This window comes from Podarcis tiliguerta (assembly GCF_965153285.1).
Source record: "Podarcis tiliguerta genome assembly, chromosome: 2".
NCBI lineage: Eukaryota > Metazoa > Chordata > Lepidosauria > Squamata > Lacertidae > Podarcis > Podarcis tiliguerta.
The window spans coordinates 85,030,443-85,046,751 of NC_139535.1; the positions used below are offsets into that span (position 1 = coordinate 85,030,443).

Genomic DNA, 16,309 nt, shown 5'->3' on the forward strand with positions numbered 1-16,309 from the left:
TATGATCTGTAATATTATGAGTCTTGCTTTTGGTCCAGCCTTCAAACAGGGTATGATAATCAGAGTTGAATGAATATGCAATTATTCACATTTTAAACAAAAGATGCCCAGCCACTAATTTTTATTTTACGTTTGCAAATTTAAATGTATGCATTTCTAATTATAGAAATATTTATAAATTTTCAACTAAAAAAAATACATGGTATATTAAATAATTTACACACCAACATTCTAAAATCAGAAAAATATATATAGAACAAATGCCCAACACTGAATCAAATGTAATTGATTACATTTCCACACCTCACTAAGCAGTGCAGACATTTAGTTTGCTTGACACTTCAAGCTGAACATGCCAATCCGTGGGCTGAAATGAGCTTCAGGCAAATAGTTACTCCAGCATAGTGCACAATGCATTAAATAGTAATCAGACCTAATACAATCATCTGTGAAAAGTCTGATAACCTTTGTAATGCATCACTCGATCTAGAATCCTTCCTCTTCCTTCTAATACCATCCTGTCATGATAGACCTGTATAGTTCCAAAAGCATGGCTTTCTGGAGGAGTTTCTATAATCCCATCAAGAGTAACATGGTGAACTCCATAAGAGTCTAAACAGTATCCACCAAAATGAAGGTGGCCTGCAAGAAAGCACACCACAGAGTGATGCGAGTGGATGACAGAAAGGGCATCTTTATAATTCCAAGCCAGGGCGACATCGCTTGTAGAATTGGGGTGGATGGGTATGTGCCCTACAACGGAGGAAGAGAGGCAGTCAAAACAGGTGAAATTTCACAGTTGTTAACACGGCTCTCCAAATGCTAAAGCTGCTGAAAATGGCTATATACCGGTAGTATTCTCTGCAAGTTCACAATTAGACAGGCACCTGAAGTCATTTTTAAGCAAAATTCTTATTAACAAATGTTATGAGCTGAAGGTCCTTGATTCACATGATAGACCAATCATGATGAGATCACTGAGTAGCAGGTAGAAAATTACAATTTCTTATGTTTGAGCACCAATTGTGGTCCAACACCTTCCAGAAGTTCACAGCGTTAACTAGCCCTTCTTTACAGGCTGGTTGTAAAGGTACTGAAATAATACACGTGACACATTATGAATACTTAGGAAAGCGTTCCTTGCACAAACTGAAACTGAATAAATTTAACTATAATAAATGTATCTAAAATAAAGCAATATATATATGTGTGTTCCTCATTTTGATGCACACACAAAGAGTACATTATACTTTGAATAATACTTATACTGTTTCTAGTCATTTAGACATCCTTGTAGAGATGTGGAACTGGGAGAAACAGGAGTAACTAGTCCACATTTTCCAACTATCCTGTATTTCTTTTTTGAGAAAACAGCTCAAACGTACTTCAGGGCTTGAAAGAATAAAATGGAAGCCAAACTGGAGGCCTGATTCTCTCTGTCATGGGTTTGCAAGGCGACACGAGTTTTGTTTTTATTTCTTTAGAAGATTTATATTCAGGTGTTCAACTGAGTGATTCTAAAAGCAGCTTAAAGCAAATTGTGAAACCCACACACAACCTATCAGTGCTCTGGTCAGTTAGATGAGGCCACAATGCACTTCTCTTCAATCCCAGGGCAACTATCAGTTGGAACGGAGTATTCTCTCCGGCACATAGAGGGCAGCAAACTCCCCATGGCTGCCGCTTCCCTAGGGGATAGAGCCAGTCTGGTGTATCCCTTCCTGTGATGTTGTTCCTGGTGTGCAACCTCCCACTGGCCCTTAATCTTCTGGTTGGCAGAGTATACTTTATGAAGAATGAAGTATTGTGATCAAATCCCACTACCCTAACTTTTAGCATGTGTCAGCTAAAGCAGTAGAATGAGATGAAGGAAACCCTCAGTCTTTTGCCTCTAGTTCTAATGACCGAGCAACCCTCTCATAAGGCACTTTTTTCTAAGAAGTGTTCTACCACTTGTGTTCCAGGAACCTGATTTCCCTATAGTGTTTACCAACATCCAGCACCATTCCTTCCATAACCTCTGATTTACACCTTCTCCTTAAGGGACGATGATTTGCAAGATCATAAATTGGACCTGACTGTGTACCAAGTTCAATTTGTTTTGCAGAGCACCGTGTGGCTAAGCGCACACAATCCATTTTTAATTTGCATGCCGTAGCTATTCCTGTAGATCTCAACCTATCCTGAAAATGGATCTAGCCCACATAATGGCAGAATCAGACCACTGTGACATGAACAGAGTTCGCTCCAAAGGCCAGTTTTGGGGTGTGACTCAGGCTTGAGAAATGGCTTGTCAAAATTGTAAAAAGCAGAATTTCATGAGATATACTGTGATATTCTATTACAGTTGCTGTGCCTTAAAAAGTGAAAAACAAAAAAGTCTTACCCATAATTACAACTCTTTCTTGATTTTTGTCAGCATATGTAAGGACTTCATCAAGCCAATCCAGCTGTTCTTGACTGAATCCTCCATTGAACTGCACAAACTGACGTTCAACAAGACCTGTACAAAAAGAAAGCCAAATAAAAAACCTCACCAAATAAGCCATTTATATTTTAGGTTACAAATGTGCATTTTAGAAAAATATGCATTTTCTCCCTACAGGGACTTTTAAGTTAAGTAAAGACTTCGTGGCTTGCTTTCAAGTTTGCATAAAGGAAAGAACAATGTGGCTGTATGCAGAGCCACGAGGCTCATATTGTGGCTTAAAGGTAAAGGTAAAGGTACCCCTGCCCGTACGGGCCAGTCGTGTCCGACTCTAGGGTTGTGCGCCTATCTCACTTAAGAGGCCGGGGGCCAGCGCTGTCCGGAGACACTTCCGGGTCACATGGCCAGCGTGACGAAGCTGCTCTGGCGAGCCAGCAGCAGCGCAGCACACGGAAACGCTGTTTATCTTCCTGCTATAAAGCGGTACCTATTTATCTACTTGCACTTAGGGGTGCTTTCGAACTGCTAGGTGGGCAGGAGCTGGGACTGAAAGACGGGAGCTCACCCCGCCGCGGGGATTCAAACCGCCGACCATGCGATCGGCAAGCCCTAGGTGCTGAGGTTTTACCCACAGCGCCACCTGCTGTGGGTGGCTTAGGAAGTCATAATTGTTTGTACTCAGCCTATTGCTCCCAACCAGGAAACAACCAACGTTCTGTACATCCCTTTAAATCATACATCCTCAATTGTGTAGTCAAAGCATTTGATTCCCCATTTCTGCAAATTAGAATGTTACCATCTCCTGCTTCCTCCAAAGTATGCTATATATGTGTAAACATTTGTACATATTTGCATACATTCAAAATGTCATATTGAACATACCTGGCCTACATTCAGGCATTAAATAGTTACTCTGAGATAAGTTCTCTATCCTTTCAGGGGATTACATAAATGCCATTAATGTACAGCCCTGCCCACTGCCTAGCCTAATCTGGTAGAACTTTTTGTGTAGAAAAACTGCCACTCAAAACTGAATGTTCTTCTGTTGTAGTCCCCTTCCACACACTTTTTAAGTCAGAGAAATACATGCAGATGTGTTCATTTTTCTGAGTGGCAGGTCCCTCAGTCTAGTACAAGGCCAGGTGCTACCTCAATGTGAGTCTGGAAAAATACAAAAGCCCTGCTCAGCACAATACAGTACCTGATGGACTATTCAGATTCTCATTTTGATTTTTTTCTCGCAGTAGTTTTAGAGAATCTTGATATTTTTTGGTAGATGTGTCCCTCCCCAGAATACTTATATCATAAGCATCAAGGATGACGAATCGAAATTTAGACACCGGGCAAAATTGATATGCATAATAGAATTCTGAAGCATTGTCTCCAGTGGAACTCTGGTTTCTATAAGAATTGCTAAGAAAAGTCTGTTCTTGTAAGTACTTGGTGTTCAGTGCTGAATCTACTAGATAGTCTCTGCTGAAGTTGTAAAATTCATGGTTGCCCCATATATGATGGACTGGGGCCTTGAGCTTCTTAAATTCTTCCAAGACTCTTCCCAGTGCTGTCTCTGACATCTTAAGTTCAGCATTGCAGCCATCAATGATGTCCCCAAATTGTAATACGAACTTAAGATCTGTTCTATTCCAGTCTTCGATTGCACTCTGGAGGTGACATAGGCTATGCTTATAATATCGCCTGTTCAGTCCGCAGAAATCATAGCCATCTTCTCGATCAGCATACTGAATATCTGCTATGACTCCAAAGGAGAAGAGTGCCTCAGAAGTTGTGGCTCCTTGTGTACAGCTACCATTATTATCGTCATCCATAACTGCCCATATGTCCTGCCAAAATGTAGCACAAAGAAAGAAAGAAAAGGATTTTGTTCAAATACTAAACTGGTGGTGAGGGGGAAGTGTGGGTGCCTATGAATGTGTTACTGAAATATAGCTTTTAGGTGGCATTAGCCGTCTTTTGGAGAAGCTAGACTTCTATAAAGCTGACAGAATAAAATGTAGCCATCCTGTGCATATGTACTTGGATTAGGAGCAAGTTCTACTGAACTGCTGAGTAAACATGCAGAGGAATAGGCTGCACCGGATTTAGGGATGTCAGTGCTTTGAACCACTGACACTAAGAATTGAAGCCTATAGGATTTGGCAAGTTACCTGCCGGCTTATAAATCTGCAGAAAACAACAACCACAACCCACGCATCTGTCTGCCTAGCCCTATAAACTCAATAGAGGAGGGAGGGGAAATGTCTAGAGAACCCCCCACCCAACATCGTTACTATGGAAACGAGACACATACCCACACCACTCACCTCGCTTTAAAGAAGCAGACCGGGGAAACCAAGTCCTCTTCTGAGGCAAAGCAGTGAAAGAAAATTAATCTACTCTCTGAGCATCATTTCATTTCCTGATTCATTTGCCCCACCTCCTTACTTGCTGCCTTCCCTCCGCCATAGAGAAATGGAAGTAATTTTTTTAAAGATCCCCTTTTATGGTAGGCTGTGAGTGGAACCAATGAGGCAATTCTAGCGTCACAATCAAACTGTCTATAGAGACGAAACTTCCTTGTTATTTTTCAATACTTCCTCCCCTCCGTCTCAAGTCACCAGAGGTTCGGAAGCAACTGAGAAATGGGAAGTTTGGGCGAAGCTGTGATCGGGTCGCAGAGAGTTTGTGCTGTATTTTAAATGGTTTTTTTTAAACACTTAAAAACAACAACTTGTCCTTGCAGATGCCAATGCAAGTCTGTTATCCTCACACTGCGGCTGGGAAGGGCTGAGATGGTGGCTTAGGACGCCTGTGCATCGCAGCCCCGACTAAGAAGCAGATCGGGCTCTTCAAAAATGACTAGCCGTCTCTGGATCGAGGGCTGGCGGAAGACACGAAAGGAAACCATTCTGCCCCCTGCGTAACTGAGGTGACATAACTGCACGACTCCCGCGACCCAAAACCCTCCTTCCTCCCGGTTTCAATGAAAGCCAACCCCCACTTCCGGCGTGCTCCCGTCACTTCCTGTTCCGAAAAGCGTTTCTCCCGGACACTTCCGTCTAGCTAACTTTCAGAGAGACGAAAATTCTAGAGCCGAATGCAGCACTACCCCTATGAGCACTTCCGGGTCTACTTCCTCCCCCCCCCACCACTCTTACAATCCCGAGCTAAACACACGTAGTGATGCCAAGGGATAAGGCGAGCGTGCTCTTTGTCCATGGATAATTTTTTTTGAAAGGACGGCAGCGAATTCAGTTGCTGGCGAATGCCAAGTTTTTCTCGGAAATCCAACCTTTGTCACTACTCCTGCTCTTTCCTAGTTCTATGGGCTGCCGGAGCGTGGCTGGACGGGGCGGGCGGGAAAGAGGATGGCGGTGGCGGCGGTGACCCGGCTTCGACTTCTGGCGGTTTGGGGTCTCCGAGCCCCTTCGCCGCGCTGGCCTTCCCTTCGCTATCGTGCTCAGCCCTTGGCTACACTGCCGCCGGGGGATAAGCCGCGGGAAGGGCCCAGCAAACCTGGGGTGAGCCAGTCCCGCTCCAGGGGGAGCCGCTGCTCCTGGGCGCATCCAGGGAAGAGCAGGGGCGCCTTCTTCTGGGGAAGCTGCGGGGCAGGGCAGGGAGGAGGCGCACGTGGAGCCCTTGAGGGAGACAGATGATTTTCGGTCTGCTTGATGGTGCCGCTTCTCTTGTCCGGCCGCTGCAGGGCTGCGAAGTGACGTCCAGATGCACCCCCTTTTGCATTTCCGCTTAAGTAGTGCAGGCGGAACTACTTCTCGCCCCTTGCATGGAGGAGAAGCGAGAGCCCCTGAATCTTTTTTCCAAATCTTAAGTTGCTCCTTTTAGCTGCGCTGGGTTCAAGCGGTTGTCTGCCTGAGCAGGTTGCTGTATAGGCAGTGGTTCTCAACCTCTTTTTTTCATGCCCCACCTAGGCATCTCTAAAAACCTGATGCCCTCCCCCGTGACATATAATTCTTATTAATCAAAAAGTGAACTCCTGTTCACGTGGAGGAAGCCTAAAAGGTCACCCCTGACCGTTAGGTCCAGTCGCGGACAACTCTGGGGTTGTGGTGCTCATCTTGCTTTATTGGCCGAGGGAGCCAGCGTACAGCTTCCGGGTCATGTGGCCAGCATGACTAAGCTGCTTCTGGCGAACCAGAGCAGCGCACGGAAACACCGTTTACCTTCCTGCTGGAGCAGTACCTATTTATCTACTTGCACTTTGACGTGCTTTCAAACTGCTAGGTTGGCAGGAGCTGGGACTGACCAATGGGAGCTCACCCCGTTGTGGGGATTCGAACTGCCAAATCTTCTGACCCACAATGCCACCCACATTCCAAAAAGTCATTAACTTGGTCTAACTCATTCTTGAATTACCCGCCTTAAAAATCAAGTTGCCCCCCCCCCATGGGGCATGTGCCCCACATTGGGAACCACAGCTATACAGTAAGCCCGCAATTTATGCTACCTTCTGGGGATCATGCTTAAAGCTGAAATCGCTTATAGTCAAAACACATTGGGTTCAGTGGTGGGTGGTATTGCCAACGTCCCCCCCCCCACGCCCTTTTTATTATATATTTATTTAGCCAAGCGTATTTAGCTTGGCAGGGGGTTGGACTCGATGGCCCTTGTGGTCTCTTCCAACTCTATGATTCTATGATTCTAAAACGGAATGCGCACAAGCTAATTGTGTGTAAGTTGCATGCTTACTGTACCGTATTTCAATTAGGGAAAGGTTGAGGAGATGGAAGGTGCAAGAAGACCGAGCTTGGAAGTGACTTGGAAGTTGAATGAGGAAGTTGGCTTGGTGAGCAAGTTTTTTATTTACATGTGCACTTCTTTTTCCTCCTCTTTCCCAGTAGCCTGTAACTTGGAAGACTCTGGCAATTACTTGTGCTGTTGGAGGAAGTCTGCTAGCAGCAATGAAGCTCTTCAAGAAAAAGAAAGAAGAAAGTATGTAAAACTTAATCGTGTCTATTGTAGAGTCATTTTTCACCCTGCTGCACAGATGCAAAGGCTTTGCCTTCTTTCTTGGTTGTGTGAATATTTTGCGGATGTAGCTCACTGAGTGCCTCTCCTCACTGCCCTTACCTGTGCTGAAGGTCTAAACTATTATGTGAGAAAAGGTTTTTGATCCTAAGAGATTATCGCTTCTCCCAGCTTTTACCCAGCAACTTTCTTACCCCTATCTTGTTAAGATGAATCCGTTAATGCTGTAGTTGATGCAAAGGTAGGAGCACCACTACCATGAAAATATATGGTAAAAGATAAAAAAAGCAGTGGGTCCCAAATGCATCCTGGGTGTGAAAATATTGATACCTGCAGTAGATGTTTTCCGATAACTGTTTTCAGAGTCACTAGAACTGCTTAAAGAAGCACCTGAGTATTAGGAAGTTGAGCTAGTGAACTTTTTAGTTGATATTTGCTTCTGACAAGGAGAAAAGTACTTCTAAGACAAGTGGGAGGGAGCGTGTCCCAAAGCATGTACCAAGTCCCTTGGGTGAAGAGGCAACAAGAGAAGAGAAAAATGATTTTGAAATGATTGAAGGCTTTGCAGGTTGATTCTGAGAGAGGCTGAAAACTTCCAGTCTTACTGACTCTTTCAGATGGTAATTACAGTTAGATTTCTTGTTGTCATTTTGAAACTTGCAATCAAGTACCTGACACTGCTTGCATTTATTTTGTAACACTTATTTCCCCTTGCCGCTTTTGGCTTTTTTCTTGTCATTTAACACACACACACACACACACCCCGCCTCAAGATGCTGGACTTTACCGATACAAATCTATAGTTAATGGAGCACCCACATCTACAGTGAGCATGGCGATATCAAGAGTATTGGGTGGGAGTGGGGAACTCAAGCCAGATTGTAGTACTAAAGAGCGATACAAACTTAGCTGTCATAAAGGAAGTGTGGGATGGGGGAAGAATATAGTTGCAGCTTTGCTGGCAGTGCTATAGAATCTGTTAAGCTGGAGTGGTAGGCAGGTAACCTTCCACTTTGATTTCAGAGGCAGAGAAGGAGCGGAAACGGGCTCTTGGAAAGCCATTGCTGGGAGGCCATTTCTCACTCGTCGATCACCATGGGCAGCCCAAATCGGATCGTGACTTTCTGGGCCAATGGGTGTTAATCTACTTTGGTTTTACACATTGCCCTGACATTTGCCCAGAAGAACTGGAAAAAATGGTTCTTGTCATCGATGAAATTGGTAAGTAAGCCATACTGAAGCCCAAACTCTCCCTGAAATAACTCTTCATAGAGAAGAATCTCATTCTGTTCTCTAGGTTAATAATGTTTTTAGCCTGTGTTGCTCAGGCAGTGGCAGATTTATATAGGTCTGCAAGGTCTGCACAGAATTACCCCCTCTTCCCCTAGTTATTAATATACATTGTTAATTGAGAAGATACCTCTGAAATGTGACTACCAACAATAAATTGCTATTGTTGACATGTATTTTAGTCGGTTGCATTGCTTCTGCTCGTCATTTCTCCTACTCCTTAATTAAAGTCAGTGGTAAGTAGGTCCATTACAGCATGGGTGGCCAGCACAATGCCTGTGAAGACCTTCATTGGTGGCCCTGAACAGGTGACATAGGTGGGGCTTCATTCTCATAGGGCTTAGTCTGAAATAGGCAGCAGGAAAAATAGGAGGGTAGGAGGGGAATGCAAGTATAGGGATGAAGTAAAGTGATTAGAAGCTGTTACGTGTACTGAAAACTTGGCTGCAGAAATATGGCTTTTGAAGAACAGCAGAGAGTTGGCACCATGCCCAAGTTTTGGGAGGGAGTTCCACTTGCAGGGGCAGCAAGGAAGAGAGGGCCAGTCGCTTAAGGAAGCAGGAAATCTTTAATCAGATGTAAGTCATAAAAGTTGGAGGAGCAGGGATCATCTAAGACAGATAATTACCAGCAGTTGCGTGGGACAAGCCTGTAGATAACTTAATAGTAAAGATGACTTTACACTGGTAATGGAAGGGGGATAAGAAGTAATAAAATATTTTGTGTAAATTGGTAGAATATGAAGTCACGTACTGTACAGAATGGAGCTCTGCCTTTTTGAGACCCGAAACTACCTAGATATGCCTGCAGTATACTAATCTGCCCTTAGTAAAAGGGAACTGCTGCCCCCTAGTGGCAGTATTTTCGTTTCACTGTGTTGTGGATGGCATCTCCTTGTGGCATTCATCTGCTGCAGAAATGGAATTTCATATTCATTTCTGGAGTTCTTGTCAAAGTGTATGGGCTGGCATTCTCTAGTGCACCTGCTAGAATGTTTCTTTACTAATAGAATATACAGATTACAAATAGCTAACGTGGAGCTTCTTGGATGCAACATATTTCTTTTGAAAGGAACTAGATTTATGGGTAATAGCTAAACTTCTTCAGGCAGAGCTACTTTTCCTACACAATATTCTTGAAATGACAATATTCCTTTTTAAATCACTTACACTTATTTCCCAGTCTTTTCCTGTTATTATGCAGTGCCTCCATCTCCCTGGCTGCCATCTTCTGCCCTGCGACCTGCCCTGCTGGAGGGCAGGTAATAAATTTAATAATAATTAAAATGTATATGTTTAATTTTCCATTTCACCCATTAAAATTTCTGCAGAAAATAACCAGGGTTTAAACAGACTGGGAATAGATACAGACTGTAAATATTATATGCATAGGTTGTTTTAAAAATATGTATAAGAATCTGAGTGCGCAAATATTTATTCCTGTGCATTAGGCCTTCAAGCTGTGGCCTATAATTCGGGTCCCTGAACAATGGTTTTCAGTCTTTTCGGGGCCCTCATTTAACTTCAGCCTGAAAAACAGGGCCTGTTTTTAATTTCACCTTCTATTGCTTTTTCATTGATTACACATATATACCTCAATGTAATAAGCCCTCCCATTTCCCCCTTTATTTTACGGCTTTTAAAAGACCGATAAAATCCAGATAATCTCTCTGTGCCCATCCTTCTCCATACAGTGGTGCCCCGCAAGACAAATGCCTTGCAAGACGAAAAACTCGCTAGACGAAAGAGTCTTCTGTTTTTTTAGTCGTTCCGCAAGACGAATTTCCCTATGGGCTTGCTTCGCAAGATGAAATGTCTTGCGAGTTTGTTTCCTTTTTCTTAAAGCCGCTAAGCCGCTAATAGCCATGCTTCGCAAGACGAAAAAACAGCAAGACGAAGAGACTCGCGGAACGGATTCATTTCGTCTTGCGAGGCACCACTGTACCTACTTCAAAAGAATATTGTGGTGCCATGGATGTACCAGGTCATCTCTTGACCTTATGAGCCAAATCTCACCTGTTGCACACCACTGATAAGAGGGGAAGCTTATGAAGTATTCATCAAATGTTGGCCATGAGCCTGAGTAGCTTCCTCTCTGGTACAGGCAACATGTTCGTCATTTAGGAACATAAGAAGGGGCTGCTGGGTCAGGCCAATGGCCCATCTAGTCCAGCATCCTGTTCTCACAGTGGCAGCTCTAATAATAATAATAATAATAATAATTTATTATTTATACCCTTCCCATCTGGCTGAGTCTCCCCAGCCACTCTGGGCGGCTCCCAATCAAATGTTAAAAACAATACAGCATTAAATATTAAAAACTTCCCTAAACAGGGGTGCCTTCAGATGTCTTTCAAAGATAGGATAACTGCTTATTTCCTTCACATCTGGAGGGAGGGCGTTCCACAGGGCGGGTGCCACTACCAAGAAGGCCCTCTGTCTGGTTCCCTGTAACCTCACTTCTCGCAATGAGGGAACCGCCAGAAGGCCCTCGGCGCTGGACCTCAGTGGGGGTGGAGTTGTAACTGTATTAAAACAGCTAGGGTATGTGTTGCAACTGATAGGAGGACCCCAATATATAATAAAGCATCCACATTACATTGCATTTTCTCCAAAAAAGGCATCCCACAAAAGCACCATTTTGAAGATGCACTGTAATAAAATTGGCACATTCTATGGTATTTTATGACCTGGAACGCAAAAGTAGCCTTGAGTCAGTTAGTGGGATATTAACTATCATGCTTTATGGCAACAGATGAGATCAAGTCTCTGCCAAACCTCACTCCGCTCTTCATCACGATTGATCCAGAGAGAGACACGAAAGAAGCTGTTGCCACATACGTTAAAGGTAACGTTAACCTCCATATCTGATATTCTACTGACTCCCTATACACCCAGCTTTGTAGAGCTGAATAGCTTTTCCAACAGTGGAAGAGGGTAATAATTTGGGCCCTCATCTTGAATGTCAGCTGATCTAACTAGCTCCATTTCTGTTCAAGAGTTTTCACCCAAGCTGATCGGATTGACGGGTACGAAAGAACAGATCGACGAGGTGGCTCGAGCCTATCGGGTCTATTACAGCTCTGGCCCAAAAGATGAAGATAATGATTACATAGTGAGTAACGTTTTTGCATATGTTACAGGTTGATAAGGCTAGTTGGCTCCACAGAAAAGGTTTAGAACTTTCCAAATGGACAAGGCGAGTTTAGGGGGAGTTTCTCAATTAAATCTCTTCTAAAGGAGAGAATTGGAGGAAACCTACAAGAGGATGGGGAAATGGAGGGTGGAAGTGTTGCCTAGCTGTGGGAATTTTATAGGGTTTTGAGGTGTGTCTGAAAAATATCTGGAGTTGGAGCAGCTGGCTTGTAGTTGAGTGATATTTCTGAATAAGGTGAGAGGAGCAAAGTTGTAAAAGCTAATAGGCAATTGTGAGCAAGCGTTACTGGAGGAGAGAGTACATAGTTTGTTCATAATGAGAAGGCTTTCCATGTGAGACCGCAGTGTTTCTTCATTTGCCTTTTCTGTCTGCTACAAGAGCTCAGAGGTATCCTTTTTCACATGCAGGGAGGCAGTTACTGAAAGGTGTCCCTGTTTCAATTGATCTGAAAAACAGCCTGGCAGTTAGAAGTAGGCCTCAATAGGAGTCTTGGAGGTTGGTGTTGCTGTGTAAAGGTGCAGGATGCAAGCTTGCCTTTTCTTATTAGCTAGTCCTGATTGGTCCATCATGTGGTCTGAAAAGCCCAGGTATGCCCTCTTTTATCACAAGCCACCTTCCCTTCTCAGAATACTTAATGTGAATTCTGTGTGGGGTGTTATTTGTCATGCAAATTATTAAAACACAATTTTGCCACTAGAGGGAGCAAGACAGCAAATGACACATGCCTTACCTATGTCCTGTTCGGCTAATCTGCCTATGTTGTTTCAGGCAGCATTTTTAATTGACCTGGATCTTAATGCCTGTTCTTTAGAATCTAGTGACATCTTTGTGTTGGTCCCGCTTCCAAAAAGTCCGTCCTGTTGTTGACAAAATGAGATAGTGACACAACATGAATGTTTACCTATGATCAGTATTGACTAAGAGTAATATCTGAATTGGCCTCTTCTCTGTCCCGCTAGAGAATATTTCAATATTGCTCCTCTTCTTCCATAATCTGAATGAGTAAATTCAAAGAGAGTGGTGCGTCTGCCCTGTCTTCTTGAATTTCCATCACATGATGAGCAAGGACTGTCTCTGTGATGTCAGAAAGAGCCATGGGGGTCTCTGTATTTTCCTGCTTCCAAGAGGGATTCCAATAGGAGACCACTGAGTTGCATTGGGAGGGATCATTCTCTCCGCCTCTCTCAGAGAAGAGGTTTATTCTTCGCCAGAACAGAGAAGAACCTTGCATGTCATTTGATACAGGGAAGTTATGGAGGATCTTGAATGCAGAAGGCCAGTTCTGGAGTTTTAAAAATCCTTAGTCTGCCATTAGCTCTTAGTGAAAGCTTGGATTTCATGGAAGAGCCTTGCTTTTTTAAAACGCGCGCGCGCACACACACACACACACACACACGGTTCTCAAAAAGCAAACTCCTATGAAGTTTGCAGGATCTGGCTGCTTTCACAGCCCTCTTTTATCGCTTGCTCTCTTTTAGTTCTGTTGTCAAGTAAAGAGCCACTGCTTGAGGCACTTCTAGGCTGTCTAACAAGCTCTTGGTTTTATGAAGAAATCCAGAGCTAAGGGTGGCAGTTTGATCATTCTTGTGGGTTACTGCTGACCAGAACTTGCCCTGCTAACCTAACCCTCCTTTCCACTCTATTCCCAATTTGTCTTGTGTGTTTTCTGCAGGTGGATCACACCATCTTAATGTACCTTCTTGGACCAGATGGAGGCTTTGTTGATTATTTTGGGCAAAACAAGAAGAATTCTGAGATTGCTGCTGCAATTGCTGGACACATGAGACAATATAAACAGAGCTAGGAGGTGGAAGGTTTTGCACTAGAAAGCAAGGAAGCTGCATATCAGGCAGGCTGGTCCCATGACACTAAAATGCAGCTAAAATGTGCCAGGGAAATCTGATTAGTTGGATGAAGTGCTGCGGGCATAATCTGTCTTGGCAATTTCCTTAAGCACTTGAATTCTCAGCTAAGGCTATACCTACGGGCTAAGACTCAAATGGATTAAATAAGGAGCTGGACATCATAAAGCAAAAGTACTCGACCAAATATTTTTCTCTGAATGTGCCTTGCTTCTTAAAGGTCTTTAGGGATGACGCAGAGGAGGTCCCAGTGAGAGGGTCATTGAATCCATTCACAGGAGCATTTGAATCTTTCCCCGTTCTTGTAGTGTGCTGTGCTGACGCACGTACAGTGGGGTGCTAAGTTGAACTGTGCTCAAGGTATCAGTCATGAGGAGGCTTGCTTGGTATCTCTGTGTCTTTTGACTCAGTCCCACGGCTTCAATATCGCTTCCAAAACTTTCCTGAGAGGCGTAGGAGCTGGTTTTTTTTGCCTTTTTGAAATGATTATGGTAATGGTGGTAGCTATATTGATCATGGATTCTTGATCAGGTAAAGTGGCATTTAATGCACAGATAATGAAATAAAGTGGAAGAAACCTAGAGCCTGTGTTCTTTGAAATCTCACATCAATTAAAGTGAATTTCTCCTTTGCATGTTTTTTTATTCCTTAAAATCTAATGAACTGAAACAAAACTGGTAGCAATAGAACACATGGATGAATATGGTTGTACAGTGGTACCTCAGGTTAAGTACTTAATTCATTCCGGAGGTCCGTTCTTAACCTGAAACTGTTCTTAACCTGAAGCACCACTTTAGCTAATGGGGTCTCCTGCTGCTGCTGTGCTGCCGGAGCCTGATTTCTGTTCTTATCCTGAAGCAAAGTTCTTAACCTGAAGCACTATTTCTGGGTTAGTGGAGTGTGTAACCTGAAGCGTATGTAACCTGAAGCGTATGTAACCCGAGGTACCACTGTATATCATGCACATTTAAATCTGTCAACAGTAGAAGGGGCAAATCCCCCCTCCCCCATGCAGCACTTTTCAGGTGGCACACTAAAATAAACGAGCCTTTACCCTGACTTTGGAGTGGTAGAATTACTTTTTTTTTTGTAGCCAGCTTCCTAATTAATGAATTCTGTACCTTTTATTCATAGGGAGCAAATGATCAAGTTGAAGATGCTTGCAGCATCTGAGTAATTAGAATAGATATTTCTCTCTCTCTGAGTAAATAGATTGCATCTTATGATACAGAATAGTGGCAGGCTGCTGTGCATCTTCCTCTCTCCCCCCGCCCTTCAAGTGTGCTTATGGATTTCTGTTTTGCGTATGCTGTGCGTCAAAGAGTTCTTGGGGAATGTGCCTGGGCCAATTCCCCACTCTGGAGAAAGTATTGTAATGTAAGAAGATTCTCATATATCTGAAATATCTTCTCTGCATCTGAGATACTGGATAGATTAAAGGAGACATTGCCTTTTTTCCAAGTGTCCAACAAGAATTTCCTTGGGTCAGTTTGCATGAAGTGCTTTTGTGACGTTGGCAGAATATAACCTTCATTCTCAGCTGTTCTAGGCAGAGGCAGCTCTTTCTCCTACTTTACACACTCACTCTCTCTCTCTCTCTCTCTCTCTCTCTCTCTCTCTGTGTGTGTGTGTGTGTCAGAGAGAGAGAGAAAAAATATTGCCAGAAAAGTAGGTAACTTAAGTTTTGCTTTTTATTTACTGTGCACGCACACACACCAGTCTACTTTGAAGGTACATTGCCAACGCTGCAGAGTGCAAATATCAACATCATCTGATGTTTTAAAGATATTAAATTTGCTGTTGGCTGTTGGAAAATAGCTTGATGTGCCTGATCTGCCCTGTGAGTCCCAGATTTGCATTCTGTTTTAAAACACAGCGCACAAAATGGGAAGGATGTAGAAGCATAGAGCAACATGCTAGGCAGAAAGTGTGGTGGCTAAGGAGAGATCGCTCAGCTTCTGGGGTGGAAAGGAGAATGGACCATGGCTATTATCAGCTGAGCTAATGGAGGAGAGGACTATCAAGTCACTAGCCATGATGGCTAAGCTCTACCTCCATGGTCAAAAGCAGTAGTGCTTCTGAATACCAATGGCTGGAAACCACAGCAATGGGAGAGAGTGCTCCTGTGCTTGAGTTATGCTTGCTCATTTCCCACAGGCATCTCATTGGAGCCAGTGTGGTGTAGTGGTGAAAAGCTGTAGACTCGTAATCTGGGGAACTGGGTTCGCGTCTCCACTCCTCCACATGCAGCTGCTGGATGACTTGGGCCAGTCACACTTCTTTGAAGTCTCTCAGCCTCACTCACCTCACAGAGTGTTTGTTGTGGGGCAGGAAGGGAAAGGAGAATGTTAGCCACTTTGAGACTCCTTCGGGTAGTGATAAAGCGGGATATCAAATCCAAACTCCTCCTCCTCCTCTTCTTCTTCTTCTTCTTCTTCTTCTTCTTCTTCTTCTTCTTCTAGAACAGGATGCTGGCCTAGATGAGCCATTAGCCTATCTAGCAGGCTCCTCACGTTCTTACAACATGCCCTATTTTCTTCCACTCTGCTCAAGATAGTGAGGCTTGGAAACGCCTTATTCAGGGGGTCCA

General features: G+C 43.7%; 2 protein-coding genes across 6 annotated transcripts; one reads left to right on the forward strand and one right to left on the reverse strand.

Annotated features, from left to right (window-relative positions):
* Nucleotides 1-104: 104 nt before the first annotated feature.
* ADPRM (ADP-ribose/CDP-alcohol diphosphatase, manganese dependent) lies at nt 105-5,326 on the reverse strand. Of its 2 annotated transcripts, none has more exons than XM_083428502.1 (4): nt 5,196-5,326; nt 3,630-4,269; nt 2,387-2,503; nt 105-753 (listed from the first exon to the last, which is right to left on the reverse strand). In XM_083428502.1, exons 2-4 carry the CDS (start codon nt 4,252-4,254, stop codon nt 443-445), a joined length of 1,053 nt encoding a protein of 350 aa, XP_083284628.1. In that variant the 5' UTR covers nt 4,255-4,269; nt 5,196-5,326; the 3' UTR covers nt 105-442. The 2 variants fall into 2 exon arrangements, with proteins under 2 accessions (XP_083284628.1, XP_083284627.1); XM_083428501.1 differs by lacking the exon at nt 5,196-5,326 and adding an exon at nt 4,750-4,887.
* SCO1 (synthesis of cytochrome C oxidase 1) lies at nt 5,218-14,300 on the forward strand (the record flags this gene model as incomplete). Of its 4 annotated transcripts, none has more annotated exons than XM_083428509.1 (6): nt 5,218-5,354; nt 7,285-7,375; nt 8,435-8,632; nt 11,456-11,548; nt 11,700-11,815; nt 13,530-14,300. In XM_083428509.1, 5 exons carry the CDS (start codon nt 7,345-7,347, stop codon nt 13,659-13,661), a joined length of 570 nt encoding a protein of 189 aa, XP_083284635.1. In that variant the 3' UTR covers nt 13,662-14,300. The 4 variants fall into 4 exon arrangements, with proteins under 4 accessions (XP_083284635.1, XP_083284634.1, XP_083284632.1 ...); XM_083428508.1 differs by having other exon boundaries at nt 5,221-5,354; nt 7,282-7,375; XM_083428506.1 differs by lacking the exon at nt 5,218-5,354 and adding an exon at nt 5,794-5,946.
* Between the last annotated feature and the right edge of the window lie 2,009 nt (nt 14,301-16,309).

Excerpts from the sequence above, each read along its gene's own strand:
- ADPRM (XM_083428502.1), bottom strand. The coding sequence starts at position 4,254 with ATGGATGACGATAATAATGGTAGCTGTACACAAGGAGCCACAACTTCT. Across the intron at positions 2,504-3,629 it reads GAATCTGAATAGTCCATCAG|GTCTTGTTGAACGTCAGTTT; the intron begins GTACTGTATTGT and ends CTTTTTGTACAG. Across the intron at positions 754-2,386 it reads AGAAAGAGTTGTAATTATGG|GGCACATACCCATCCACCCC; the intron begins GTAAGACTTTTT and ends CCTCCGTTGTAG.